This window comes from Quercus suber, unplaced genomic scaffold (genome assembly GCF_002906115.3).
Source record: "Quercus suber isolate HL8 unplaced genomic scaffold, Cork oak 2.0 scaffold_821, whole genome shotgun sequence".
NCBI lineage: Eukaryota > Viridiplantae > Streptophyta > Magnoliopsida > Fagales > Fagaceae > Quercus > Quercus suber.
This window is the reverse complement of record NW_027070251.1, coordinates 70,625-84,133: the sequence shown is the minus strand read 5'-3', so window position 1 is coordinate 84,133 and position 13,509 is coordinate 70,625. Positions and strand designations below refer to the sequence as shown.

Below are 13,509 nucleotides of genomic sequence, written 5' to 3'. Positions count from 1 at the left end.
ATTTCACATTCTATGAAACAATTTAATTAAACAACATAATAGTAAGCAAAAACAGAACAATCAAAGTAATATAGAAACACAAATTACCGTATAGTCTGAATAAGCAAATTGAGCTAACAGGCTGTGTTCATTGCCGCCAAAGGCGTAGCCCTGGTAGAGCTAACAGGCTGGCAGTTGAAAATCAGCATAGCCAAAAACGCTACCTTCATGATTTTAGAGAAAATTTTCCTCCACATTTTTTGCTCCATCAAGAATATAGCGCATAGGTTTTTTTTTTTCCAATGTGACAAAATATGGTCTGCCTAAATCTATATTTATAGGATTTTTGAATTCATTTTTATATTTATTTTTTTGATAATTTGAGCAGGACATTTATGACTACAGCAGTAACGTAATGTAATCAGTTTAGGAGTCCAAAACTTTTTGTTTGTTTGTTTGTTAGACCGTGTAGTGTCCAGCAAGCATATTCTAGAAGCTCTATATATTTTACTTTTCAATCACTAAAAAGGTCTCTGATGCATCAGCCATCATTAACACTACCCAAAAAACTTTCGTCTACATATAATAATGGATTGCTAAATTATGAATAATATTTATCCTTCAAGTTTTTGTACTTTTAAATTACTCCTATAAATAATAAATGAGTTTATGTATTTAATAAAATTATATTAAGCAGAGTGGTAACTACTTACTACAAGCCTCCTTATACTAAGTTTGTAGCCATGATTGTCATTTAAATGTATAGTGTGTGAATGTATAGTGTGTTTAATCTCGGAAAATAGGAATGTTCCACATTATTCCTCGATTGTTGGTGATCCGGCCATGCCACGTGGAATTTGACTAGCCGAAGAATATTAAGATATGATGATTATAATATAGTAACTGGTTATGACAAATTGAAGAAAGTTGTACCAACATGTGTAACGTACGTAAGAAGGTCAAATGTTAGACTTTTAGACTGTTTAGACTTTTACCAATTTTTGAATTTTTTTTTTTTTAATTTTGAATTCTTATAGATAATTCTTTCATGACCTCAAATTTCATCTTCTTTATCATTAATGTTACGTACCACTTTTGTCAGTGCCTATAATGTGATTCTCATTTTACAAGTATAAATGTTTATGAATATAATCATTTTAATGAAAATTTCACACATATATATTTAAAAAGTCATGCTAATAAATGTCTTAAATGTAATAATTTTAACATTATTTTTATAAAAAATAAAAAAATTAATAAAATATTAATTACTTTTTTTTCATATTAAAATTTTTTTAAAATGACATCCTTTAAATATGCTCAATTTTTTTCGTGCCATCTACAAGCTTCTGGATTGCGGCTCCCAAAACCATTTAAAGCTTTATTTTTTGCGTCTTTAACTTTGTCGGCGCCGGCCACATGCTGACCACAGTAAACAGAGACAGTAATTTGACTACATACAAAGAAAGACAACAATCACAAGTTAATATTTTAACATATTTCAAATATATACATGCGAGTCCTTAGAAAACACTAAGATGTCCTGTTGACTATAATAGTAGGCATATAGTGCATTAAAAAAAAAAGAGAGCTTTCCAGTTCAGTTGTCAATATCAAAAGACAAAGTGATACACTATACAACAATAATGCATCATGAATTTGGCTTCCTTTATGTGCCTATTTTTAATATAGTTCTAAAAGTAGATGTCTTGCATTATACAAAACTTAAAACTTCATTTTTATTGATTTTTCTAGAGTGGAATCATAAGCATCAATGGCATGATTCCCCAAAGATGTCACATTTTATTGCTCTTACATGGATGAGAAACTTCTCATCGAAGGAGTGCTTAGCAAAACTTTCAATATTTTTTATCCCATCTTGCAATTATCAAAAAAAAAAAAAAAAAAAGAAAAAAAAAGAAAAAGAAGAAGAAGGTAAGTCTCTTATATTTTGTTATAAAAAGTGAAAAATTTAGATTTTAAATTTATTGCCAAGTTTAGATATGAAAGTTAATAACCAATTAATTTAAAAATTAGCCATGATAGTTTAATACTTGTGTAGTGTCTATGATTAGCTTCATTGTTGATCAGCGTGATAAATTTTTTATAGCAACATCTCCAAATAAAGCTGCCATCAATTTTAGCAAAATAACCTTGAAAATAATGAACAAATAGATGTTGTGGAGAGTGTGAGCCAAAATACCAAAACCATACACATGATGGTTGCAAATCTTCAACAAATAAATTCCATCAGGTTATTTCTAGTTTATAACACATATTCTGTCTTGTTCTGTTTCAGAACTAAGAAAAGTTTCAGTTGCCCATTGTTGTTGCAACATATGTAACTTCTCCACAAGGTATATTACCAAATTTGAGATTAAAAAAAAAAACCCAATTGGCCAGTATCATCGTGGTCAAGGGTCTCTACCCCCCGAGAGAAGATCTATCACTCCGTCCGTAGTCGTGGCACTGGTATACACCAATGTGTTTCTGCTAACAATATGCAATGCAAATCCTTTTTATTTGGTTTGTTGTGAGTATATGTCATATTAGTCACACCCTTCACTTCTAGAACTCCTAGTAGTCCCACCTAACTATGAAGATAATTTTAGAAAGGCTGAAAGTAAGAGACATAGAAATTAATATTCATATTACCATGTTACTCAAGTTTTTTTTTTTTTTTTTTAATATATATATAATAAGAATGTTACACAAGTTTATGTGCCGAGGAAGACATGCTACTAGTTCATGTGATATTGCTTTGTATACTAACACTTTATTTAATACAAAAAATTTAGGTCAAAAAAAATTGACAGTACACTCTAAAGTCACAATAAATTTTACAATCTTTGAAATGACATATTATGATTGGTATATAATAAAAATAATGTTAGTAATATTATCATGTAAAAGTAACGTTGTATTAATCAAAACTAGCTTATAACCCTACATATGTATGATACACTCAAAGATATACAATAAGATGCATAATATAATTCTTTCTGAGGATAATTAGAGTTTAACTCCTCATTTCTATTTATTTAACTATCAAATTATTTATTAAAAAAAAAAAGGAAACACTTCTATACACAATTTAGCCATCATGGGTTCATGGCCTGCAACTCCAAACCATTTGCAAGCATGGAGCCCAAAAATTGATGGCAAAAAAAAAAAAAAAATCCTTTTATTGCCTCCAAGACACAACCCCCTCAGTTTTCCACTTTGGGTTTTCACGTAGGATTGGACCGCCTGATGAAACTAATCTAAATTCTTAGGCACAAGCCCAAATAATAGCGTTGTGAAATACAGGTTTGGGTTTTAGGATTTTGTATCATCCTTTTGTGAGCAGGTGGTAGAGTAAAACCATTTTGTCGAGCCTTGAGTAATTGGGCCTTTTAACAACTTTATGAGTCCGATTTCGAAAATTTAAGTTTGCTCACCTATTGCTTGGGCTGTAAATATTTAGCCTCGAACACATCTACATCTTTCATCCTGTGTTCTGTATGAACAAGACAGCGGCATAAAATGATAAGTATCGGTTGTGCACTTGTGCCATATAGGAAAATTCATAAATATCATCAATCAAACAAAATAATAAAGCATATAAACCCACTGTCTTGGCCTATGGGGTTCTTAATCATAAAGTAACACTTGTGTGACCACCATAAAAAAATATATACTTATTCTTAAGCAGCTTTTAGTACAGTGTTGAATTCCGAGAAGTCATCAGAAACTTACCTCTTAAACTACATGAACCATGTCTACAGGTAAGCCCATATTAAAGAGAGAATCCAAGCCACTGGGGGGGGGGGGTGTTGGGGGGGGTTGTGTACCTCTAACTCTCTAAGATTTTGATATTGATTTGGATGTTTCAAAGTTCGTTTGAAGCCCAAATAAGGAAAATTGATCTGAGTAAACCATTGAAACATTCTAATTTAAGCCAACTATAGTTCAGAAAGGGGCTTGTCTAAACTTATTTGGAATATTTTTGGCGTTTAACAAAATGCAACAGATTCAGCTGAAGTTCATAGTAATCAGGCCAAGAAATTTGTCCCAGCGCCTAAGGATTCACCCGGCCTTAAGAGTAAGCTAGACACAGTGACAACCCTCTGAGATGTTTTCCACGTAACTGAACTTGAATTATCCAATAAAAACTACTAGCTTAGAATCAAGTATCAGTATCCAAATTTATCAAATTTAAAAGAAAAAAAAAACTAACCAAATGAAATTATTTTATTTCATTTGCAATGTGCGTTTGTATGATCCAATTGTTTCATTCTCAACAGAAAGTTAAGAATAGGTCTCTAAATACACTACTCAAAACATTTCCATTTGAATGATTAATCACTCAGTAAAGTCCCAACCGACAAAACACCCTATGTATTCAGGCTACGCTCTACAGTAGAAAAGGTATAACGAATAGCAAACCTTTCTCAAGCCCCGAGTCACATCCTTCATTGTACATATATACTCCTGTGAGATTTTCAACATAGATGCCAGATTTGACATCTCTTATCTGAGAGAACAAAAGTAAAGACCTAAGACTCTAAGAAGACCAGGATTCTAGCATAAAAATGAAATATGAAATATTTATAAGTCCCTTTTAACTGAAGTTTCTCTGATTTGGATCAGATGGTAATTGTCCATAGTAAATCTGCAATAAACTGAAAAATCAAGTGGCATATCCTTACAAGAATAAGTAGGTCAAGTCTACCAAAAGAAATAGTTTATAATCACTCAACCTTGAGAAAAGAACAGCGACACAGAGTTAAATTGTTGCTCAGCATGCTTGATTTGCTACTATTGAGGAAGTACAAAAGCACAAATTAGGACTATAGTACAATAACATGATATAAGCTTCAATAAGCTACAAATAGGAGAATCAGCTTGATAATTGGATAATTTTTTTATATGGGCACAGTATCTCTCAAAAACACAGGATTAAGCCTTCTTGATCATTGGATAAGTTTTTTTCTAAATTATAGATATATAGAGAAAACATTAATAGCACCATTATACATTATACAAAATCAGAAAAGAAACAAAAGCAATCTAAAAGATAGTTGTACATATGCACTCAGGTTGAGTTCCTTATACACAAACAATATGTGGCCATCGATCTTTGTACACTCAGGTTGAATTACTTAAGGTTCTGCCCTCAAGACAAACACCCCATACTAAAACTGACATCAGGTTTTATGGCCGCATTTTTCATCTAGCTTATACCATTAAGCTAACAAACAAATAACAAAAACACACCCAAAAGTCCATTGGGACATTTTCAAATGCATCCATTAAAGTACCTGAAATTCAATTCATTGTCACTTGCAACCTTCCTCTCCCCTTCTCCCTCCTCTCTTTCCTCCAAGTTCCTAAGCATGGAGGCATACTGTAATCCATCAATCAACAAATCATTTTGTGATTAATTGAAATACATGAAAGATCTAATGCCTCACTTACAACATAAAATCCTGAGTTTCTGCGATTTGTGAGAAGAATCATTCCCATGCCCCTTTCTCTACAATTGGTGATGGAGCAGATAACAATCACTGAATTTCTGCTGCCAGTCTCCCTCTTTTCTTCTTCTTCTTCTCCTCTATTTTTGCTCTCTGTTTCTTCTTCCATACATGTTTCTCTATCACAACTCAGTGTCGATTGGAGAAAAATTGGAGGAAAATCTGGCAATAGATAATGATAGGAAAAAAAATGAAAAAGACAAAAAAATAGGTCCCTTGTAATTTTCTCCCTAGCCCAGCACAATTGATTTCAACCCATAGTTTTGCCCTTCTATTGCCGTTCTATTACAATACACATGAAGGCAAAACTCTCTCTTTTTATGTATTACTAGTTTATCATTTGATGCACCTGCAAAACTATCAAAGAACATTCATAGTAATTCTATCATGGCTTTGCTTAAATTAAAAGCTGAATTTCTCTGTAACATTTAGAATGAGAAACAAAAATTTATTAGTAACAAAATTACTTCAAAGCGTATTTTGTTATGCAGATGCTAAAAGCAAAATCTAGCACGTACAGTTCAGTCACTGCATTTCATTAAATCTCTACCAGCATGTACAGTTCAGTCACTGCATTTCATTAAATCTCTACCAGCACGTACAGTTCAGTCACTGCATTTCCAAAAAATAAAATAAAAAACAACTATAAGTCAATTATTCTTAAGTGTAATATGTAAAAGGAACCTAAACATTGATAACGACAATGGTATTTTACCTTTATCTCACAAAAGTGATATAGGATCATTTTCCCATACTCATTCAAAATTTGCAATATAACCACCTACAACAACAATATCAACAAAGCCTTAATCCCAAAATTTTGAGGCCAGCAATGGATACTCAACAAGTTAGCCACCTGTAAGATTGTCTTGCTCTTCTCCGGCCAGATCATCTTCCTCTGTTCTTCTTCGGATCTGCAGATCATCTTTCTTCCTTTGTCATCTTCCTCTGTTCTTCTTGATTCTGATTTTATAGAACTCAAGTTCCACGTGGATAAATTGTTCCACCTCAGCAGTCCAAACTAGCTTCACATACTCGAGATGATAGTTTCCTAAATGGTTTCAAAATCGTGCTTACTAACAAAATAGTCTCTGAAAATTAAGCTAGATGGCAACTATCCCTCCAGAACACTATCTAGATCTTTTCATCCTGTGTTTTGTAAGAACCAAGACTGTGGCATAAATGGTAAACATTGGTGGTGCGATATAGGAAAATTCATAAACATCTTTAATTAAAAATAAAATAAAACAAAATAAACCCACTGTCTAGGGATCTTGGTGTTCTTAATCAAATCCATGTGACGAGAGATTTTGATATCCACTTGGACATTTCAAAGGCACATTTGGAGTCCAATTGAAGAGCATAAGGCCTAAAGGTGAATTAGTTTCTCTTAATTTATCACTCTTTGTAACCCCAAAACCGAATTGGAATTGAACTCAGATGGGTGCATCGGAGCTCCTTCTTGTCACTCAACCTTAGCTGTGTCAGAAGATTCAAATTGAGTAGTTGAGAGTGAGAAGGTTCTTGTCTATTGTTGCTATGATTCTTTGTGTTTTGTCTTTCTGTCTGTATATTTTTTGGTTAGAGACAAGAGTAAAGAGGGTTTCAAAAGTTTACCAAATGCTTCATTCCATCTCAAATCATGTTTTGGAAGCACAATAGTGACTTTTTGCTTGAAAACACTGAAACAAATAGGCACTTCGGGATCCTAAGTCCTAAAACCATGTTGTCAACACATTGGATTGAACACCTTTAGTCAATCAAATAAAATAATAACATCAAGATACTGGGAGATGACAAACTAAAGTCACCTTTGTTTTATATTCTCCTTAACTGCCTGCCAACACTTTCAATTTAATACCTTAAAGTCAACCCTTCAAAGTGATAACATAAACATAGTGTTGGGCGAGTTTGTGTGTATGTGCGCACTGCACACATATTTTTAAGAGAAACAAGGAGAGAGACATTCACACATACAAGCTTAAGGTGCAGACCAGACTTGCTCCTGTAAATACAGTTACAGCATCATCAGTCTTAGTTCCCCACAGCTGGAAATAACTTATGCCATCTTTGCCTGATTCCCCTTGCACTAGATTTTGGCATAAACACAACAATCTTCTTCTTTTGATAGGTTATTAAAACTTTATTAATAACTAGTGTGGGCTGCAAGTGCAAGGCATGTGCTTGCCAATACATTGGGTATTTGGAAATATATCCTGAACTTTAATATTTAAAGTTAACACCTTATTTTGGTGTTAAATTTTCAATTTCCATCCCATTGTCCGATTAGTGTAAAAATTTTAAAGTGTAATGGGCAACTAACCAATCCAAAATAGCATTTTGATCCAAATGTATTACCAATATATGTAGTAAAAACAAGTCTTTAAAATCCCATAATAATATATGTTGTAAACCCAAAGACCCCATAAAAGCAGAAGAAAACAGGATTCTAGCTAATCATTGATGAAATTTAAAATACCTCGACAAAGTACCACTACCAAATATAGTTAGACACATCCACTACCAAAGTACCAAACACTATGTCTACCTTGTAATCATAGCCAATGGTTCTTTACAAAATCAAACAAGGCATGTTTTCTAGCTAAATTCAATCAATATAGAAACTAAGCTTTCAGATACAGCTCTATGCTACAAGGTGATGGTATGTAATACACATTCAAATTCTAATGAGTTTGTTTATATCTAGCACAACACTAAGATTTTCTATCATTGTGAACCACTTGATTTTATTGCACTTTATCTTCCACTCTTGTAGAAAACCAAACCACTTGATTTTATTGCACTTTATCTTCCACTCTTGTAGAAAACCAAACCTAGTATCAAGCCAAGGAAGGGTGCTTCCACATCTACTGTGAGAGGAATCTCCTTGATCCTACACAAACTCTTTGATATGCTTCTTACATCAACCTCTTTGCTACTTGTTCTGGCTCCTAGATTGATTTAACCAAAGCAATAGCCTAGAAAGGAGGAAAGAATTAGAGAGTTGAAACTTAAAAGGTTAAGAGTAATAGCACGTTTGATTAATTCAAAAGTCAAGCAAACTCTTTTCACGCACTCAAAAATTGATAAAATAAGAAATAGCACATATCCTTTAGTGAACAACCTAAAAATTGTAATGACATTGCTATTTTACCTTTAAACTGACAAAAGTGACATATCCTTTGGAGGGACTCACAGAAAACTGCTAACTCATATAATCAAAAAAAAAAATTTTGAGACAATGGAGAGTAAAAAGTATAAACAACAAGAACATACAACTACAAACAAAGCTATAAAGATAAACAATCAAACAATGATTATATTGCTTGGCCACAATTAAGGGTAGAGGTTTCTGATCAATCAAAATAAGGGTATTATCCAAAGTTTTAGCAAAAGAAGCGTGGCAGATTTAGGTTTCATTGAATTTGGAGGTCTGTTGAGTTTTAAATACACGGGAAAAAATCAAAGAAAAATTAGAACCCTTTTGTGCCTGGTGTTGAGCTCTTTGGTAATGTTGATCTTCAATTCCTTTAAAACATCTAACTTCTCAAGAACAATCCTTAAAAAGAAAAGAAAAAAATCATATTGTTCTCACAATTTAGTAAATCATGACGAAGGCATATTATTATTGATTAATCAAGTACACAATTTTTTTTTTAAAAGAAGAATAAAAACAACAAAATTTGAAGGATCTAATAAATTCAAATATATATAAAAAATAAAAAAGAAAAAAGCTGCTTTTCTATAGCATAATTATTACAGATTATATTTTCTATGATATAATTGACAACTATCAGGTGGTTAAAATGCTTGTAACATTATCATATTATCTCAATGATAAGCCTTTTCAATCCAAGTACTCATTTAAAACCCCAAATTATCACAAAGATATTAAGTATCTAAAAAATGCCTCTCACAACAAAATCCCTATACATAACTGTTCAATTACAAATTCACCACCGCATTTGTGTAAACTGCAAACATAATCTCAAATAACTATTCAAATGTACTACACTCACTTAGATATCAAAATAAATTAACAAATTAAAGACAACACACGCTGCTCTTGTTCTTAATCAATTACCACATAACATATATTTAATATGTATAAAAGTTGGGAAGAGAAACACCTTATGACAACCTTTTTTCCAAAACACACTAAGAATTACAGCATCACATCCAAATCATTAAACACTAGAAAATATTTCTAACCAAAAAAACATCAAAATAATTTCATAAATTTTTTTCACAAAATAATTTCTTAAACCAAAGAGACAATAATTCATCCATTGGTTGAATCAAGATGATTGTTCAATTACACAAAGTCATGCCTACTCATATCAAATAAAATCTAAACAATTAGTTATACACAAGAAAAACCAAGCCCCTTCATCATATATTAAAAGTTTTAAGCATTTAAACTTGAAATCAAAGCAAACACGAAAAATACAACTCACCCTTGCTCTGTTGCAGCCTTGGAATCACAAACCTCTGCTTGATGACTGTCAGCGTGAACAAAAACAAAAACCTATAAATCTAAAATCCTCAAAAGCCTATAACATTCAACACAACCATGAAAATATAAAGAATAGGTCACAAATTTTTTTTACCTTGTGCCATCTCAAGGACCTCAGTGTATTGTTAGCCAAAACCACAACTCACCGAGGATTGGGTTAAACCACAGGGCGCCTTCAGATCAGAGATAGAGCCTCTAATCTCTTAAACTCCAACAACCAAAAAGGCATTCTACTGAAGATTACATATTACAATGATTCATCTATGAAAAACCAATCCTACTCCCCAGAAAGAACGCCTGCATACAAAAAAATTCATAGGATATTAGTAAAAAATAAAAATAACCCCAAACTTTCATTCATATACATAATTACATACATGATATGACAAAAGAACACCTAATAGCAAATATTAATATACAAAAATTATCTAATCTAAGTAAAAAAATCCAAACTTTCAATCTCACGCGCAAAGATAATTACAAAGGACACCTACAAATAGCAAACACAACACAAATTCAACCTAAGTAAATATCCAAACTTTCATTCATATAATCTAAATATTCTGACCCATCCGAGTAAAAAACCAAACTTTCACACAAAAATGCGTACAAAAATTCAAATCTCAGTATTTTGGGAGAATTGAGCTCCAAATTTTTGATTCTGAAAGGGAACACCAAAAGTCCTCAATTTCCTTCCATTTGTCCCTAATTTTCACAGCAACCATGATTTCGTAGTACCAGAAACCAAAAATAAGTAAATAAAACAGAGTTTCAAACCTGCAACCGTCTATCTCTTGCACATCCACCAACCAACAGAGATCACAAACAGCTTTTGAGGCTTTGAGCTCCATTTTTTTTTTTTTTTCTGGCTCTTCTCAAATGTTCTTGGGTTCCAAATTTTTGTAGAGAGAAGAAGTAGATAAAAGGCAATAAATGGTGAGTCACTGAGTTCTTTGAGTTTATATTTAAATTTTGACTGAATTTGTTGTTCTCTTCAGACGCACCGTTTTGACTTCACAAGAAGACAAAAATTGACTAAACCCAAAAAAAAAAAAAAAAGAAACGAACTGTAGAGAAGCTCATTCATTCACTCCTTTTATACGGTTTTTAGTAGGAAAGAATTGCAAGTACACCGGGAGTATACAAACACCTAAGGCTGACAGCCTGACATCCGCTCGAGAAGTTTGTCCCCGTGGGCGTGTGAAGCCGACTTCCGCAAGGACAATAGCTCTGCCTGTCAGGATATAAGGTTCACGAAAAGTTTCAGTTACCCATTGCCATTGCAACATATGTAACTTCTCCACAAGGTATATTAAAGTGCAAGTAACAAAACCCAAACAAAAAAGTGGAGACTCAAAAGAAAATACGGCTCCATTATCACATTCCAATCACTAGTTTTGGGGTCGGCTTAATTTAACATACCCAAAAAGTTCGATAGCTTTTCACGCGCCCGACTCGGACCACCCTGAAACCTCGAGATTTAATAGTTGATCTCAATCCATCTTACACGAGTTTTTTTTTTATAATAGAGAGTAGAACTAGAAACATTATTTTAGTAGTATTTTCTTCCAAACCCAAAATGTAACTATATAATATTTTTCGAGAATCCATACACAACTATAATATTCTTCCAAATTCAAACTACACTCCCATAAAAGGGGAAAGAAAAATTAAAATCAAAATAAACGTAAATGCATTCGCAGATGACCAAAGCAACTTGTCTCTCCGTTGTTATCTTCAACTACGGAAACCAGGATTTGGTGGTGCAGGAAAATGATTAGTACGTGGGTTTGGCTTTGAAGGAGGAACCGGACCACGATACCGTGGATATGACTTCCTCTCTGTCGAGTTCATCACAGCCAATGGCGGAGCCCTAATAGACGCAACAGGCTTGCAGTTAAAAATGAGCACAGCCAAAACCACCGCCACCTTTATGATTTTAGAGAAAGTTTTCCTCCACATTCTTTGCTCCATCAAGAACTGAGTGCACACGTTTTTTCAATGTAACGAATGGCTTTTTATAGGATAATTTTTTTTTTTTTTGAATAAATGTCTTTCATTTTTATAATATTTTCCATTCTTGATTAGTAAAAGTTTGCCATTCTGTGTTGTGTGTAGTTGTTTCGTCTAATTACGTAAAACATTGACTGTAGCGTGTTGCTTCGACTAGTTCCGTGAGGTGGCAAACATTTGTCTCTTTGTTTATTTATTTTATTTTTCAATCACTCATGGCATTCACGTACGTGGTGGTTCTGAGATTATCGACATCGAGAAAGCATCCTATTAGCCACTCTCTCCAGGTCAGCACTCTTGATTGGTAGGACTAACCAACTCTCTCCCTCTCTCCAGGTCAGCACTCTTGTTTGGTGAGACTAACCAATGGATGAATGACACGTGTAATAGTCTTTCATTTTTATAATATTGTTTCTCAAAAAAAAATTTATATTATTTGCCATTCTTTATTGGTAAAAGTTTGCCATTTTGTGGTGTGCAGTTGTTTCGTCTAATTACGTAAAACAGAAACTTAGTGCAAACCAGGGGCCGCGCCAAGTATATCAATTAGTGAGGGCCGTCACGGACCGCCCTAAATTTTTTTTTTTTTTTTTAAGAGTAAGACTTATGTATAATATTTAGGTATTATTTTTTAGGTTTTTATTTTAAGATTTTGTTGTATGAATTTTTTTTATGAAAAAAAAAATTTGTATTTTTTAGTTAAGTAGTCACATGGATAAATCTTAAGAGAGAAACCTAAGGAACGGTACTTAAAGTACTGTACCTCCTTTTTTAAATATACCTTAAAAAATTTTAAGTTTTAAATTAATATAGGTTTTTTTTACCATCTTAGAAAAAACAACTTGACCACCCAAAAAAAAAAACTTTAAACGCCCTTAATAACAATTGAGCCCATTTAAAATAAAATTAAACCTCTTCAAAATTTTGGTCCATTAAATATTGAACAAAAAAATTGCAAGAAATGCAATATTTACAATATTTTTCGCAATATTTTCATAACAATTCTAAATAACAAATTGTTACAGGTAAATAAAAATAATAATTTCAATGATAAGTTCAAATTAGAACCAGTAAAAACATACCACCTAGGCTTTGTAGTGAAAGTGTGGCAAAAATATTATGAATATAGCATTTCTAAAAAATTGCCCAACTAAACAAATTAGCCTAAAATCTCAATTCAAACATTTAATTTTTATTTTTTAAATTATGTTTTCAAATGGCATATTTCAATATCGCTATTATATATATATATATATATATAAATGCACACTTTTTAAATAGCTAGTTTCTTAGTATTTACTTTAGTCTTTAACCGAATTTGTTGGATTTATGTGATATATTTTTTCGAAAAGATAATGCATTTTCTTTATATTAGTACTTATTTAGGAAATATGTTAGTAATTGAATGAGAGATTAGTAGCTTAATAATTGCTTGGTTGTATACATTAAGAAAGATGTAGCTAATAACATTGATATTGAAACTAT

At 32.4% G+C, this 13,509-nt stretch overlaps 1 protein-coding gene across 13 annotated transcripts; it reads right to left on the bottom strand.

The window, feature by feature from the left end:
- Positions 1-3,454: 3,454 nt before the first annotated feature.
- LOC112020043 (uncharacterized) lies at positions 3,455-11,005 on the bottom strand. 13 transcript variants are annotated; one of them, XM_065767544.1, is made up of 10 exons: positions 10,789-11,002; positions 10,106-10,308; positions 9,953-9,997; positions 8,650-8,697; positions 6,211-8,473; positions 6,014-6,107; positions 5,440-5,657; positions 5,283-5,368; positions 4,722-4,779; positions 4,504-4,633 (listed from the first exon to the last, which is right to left on the bottom strand). In XM_065767544.1, the coding sequence occupies exons 7-10, from the start codon at positions 5,602-5,604 to the stop codon at positions 4,583-4,585; spliced, it is 360 nt and encodes a 119-aa protein (XP_065623616.1). In that variant the 5' UTR covers positions 5,605-5,657; positions 6,014-6,107; positions 6,211-8,473; positions 8,650-8,697; positions 9,953-9,997; positions 10,106-10,308; positions 10,789-11,002; the 3' UTR covers positions 4,504-4,582. The 13 variants fall into 13 exon arrangements, 8 of the variants coding, with proteins under 8 accessions (XP_065623619.1, XP_065623616.1, XP_065623613.1 ...); XM_065767541.1 differs by lacking the exon at positions 8,650-8,697 and having other exon boundaries at positions 6,211-6,276; positions 6,352-8,473; positions 10,789-10,998; XM_065767546.1 differs by lacking the exon at positions 8,650-8,697 and having other exon boundaries at positions 6,211-6,644; positions 10,789-11,005.
- Between the last annotated feature and the right edge of the window lie 2,504 nt (positions 11,006-13,509).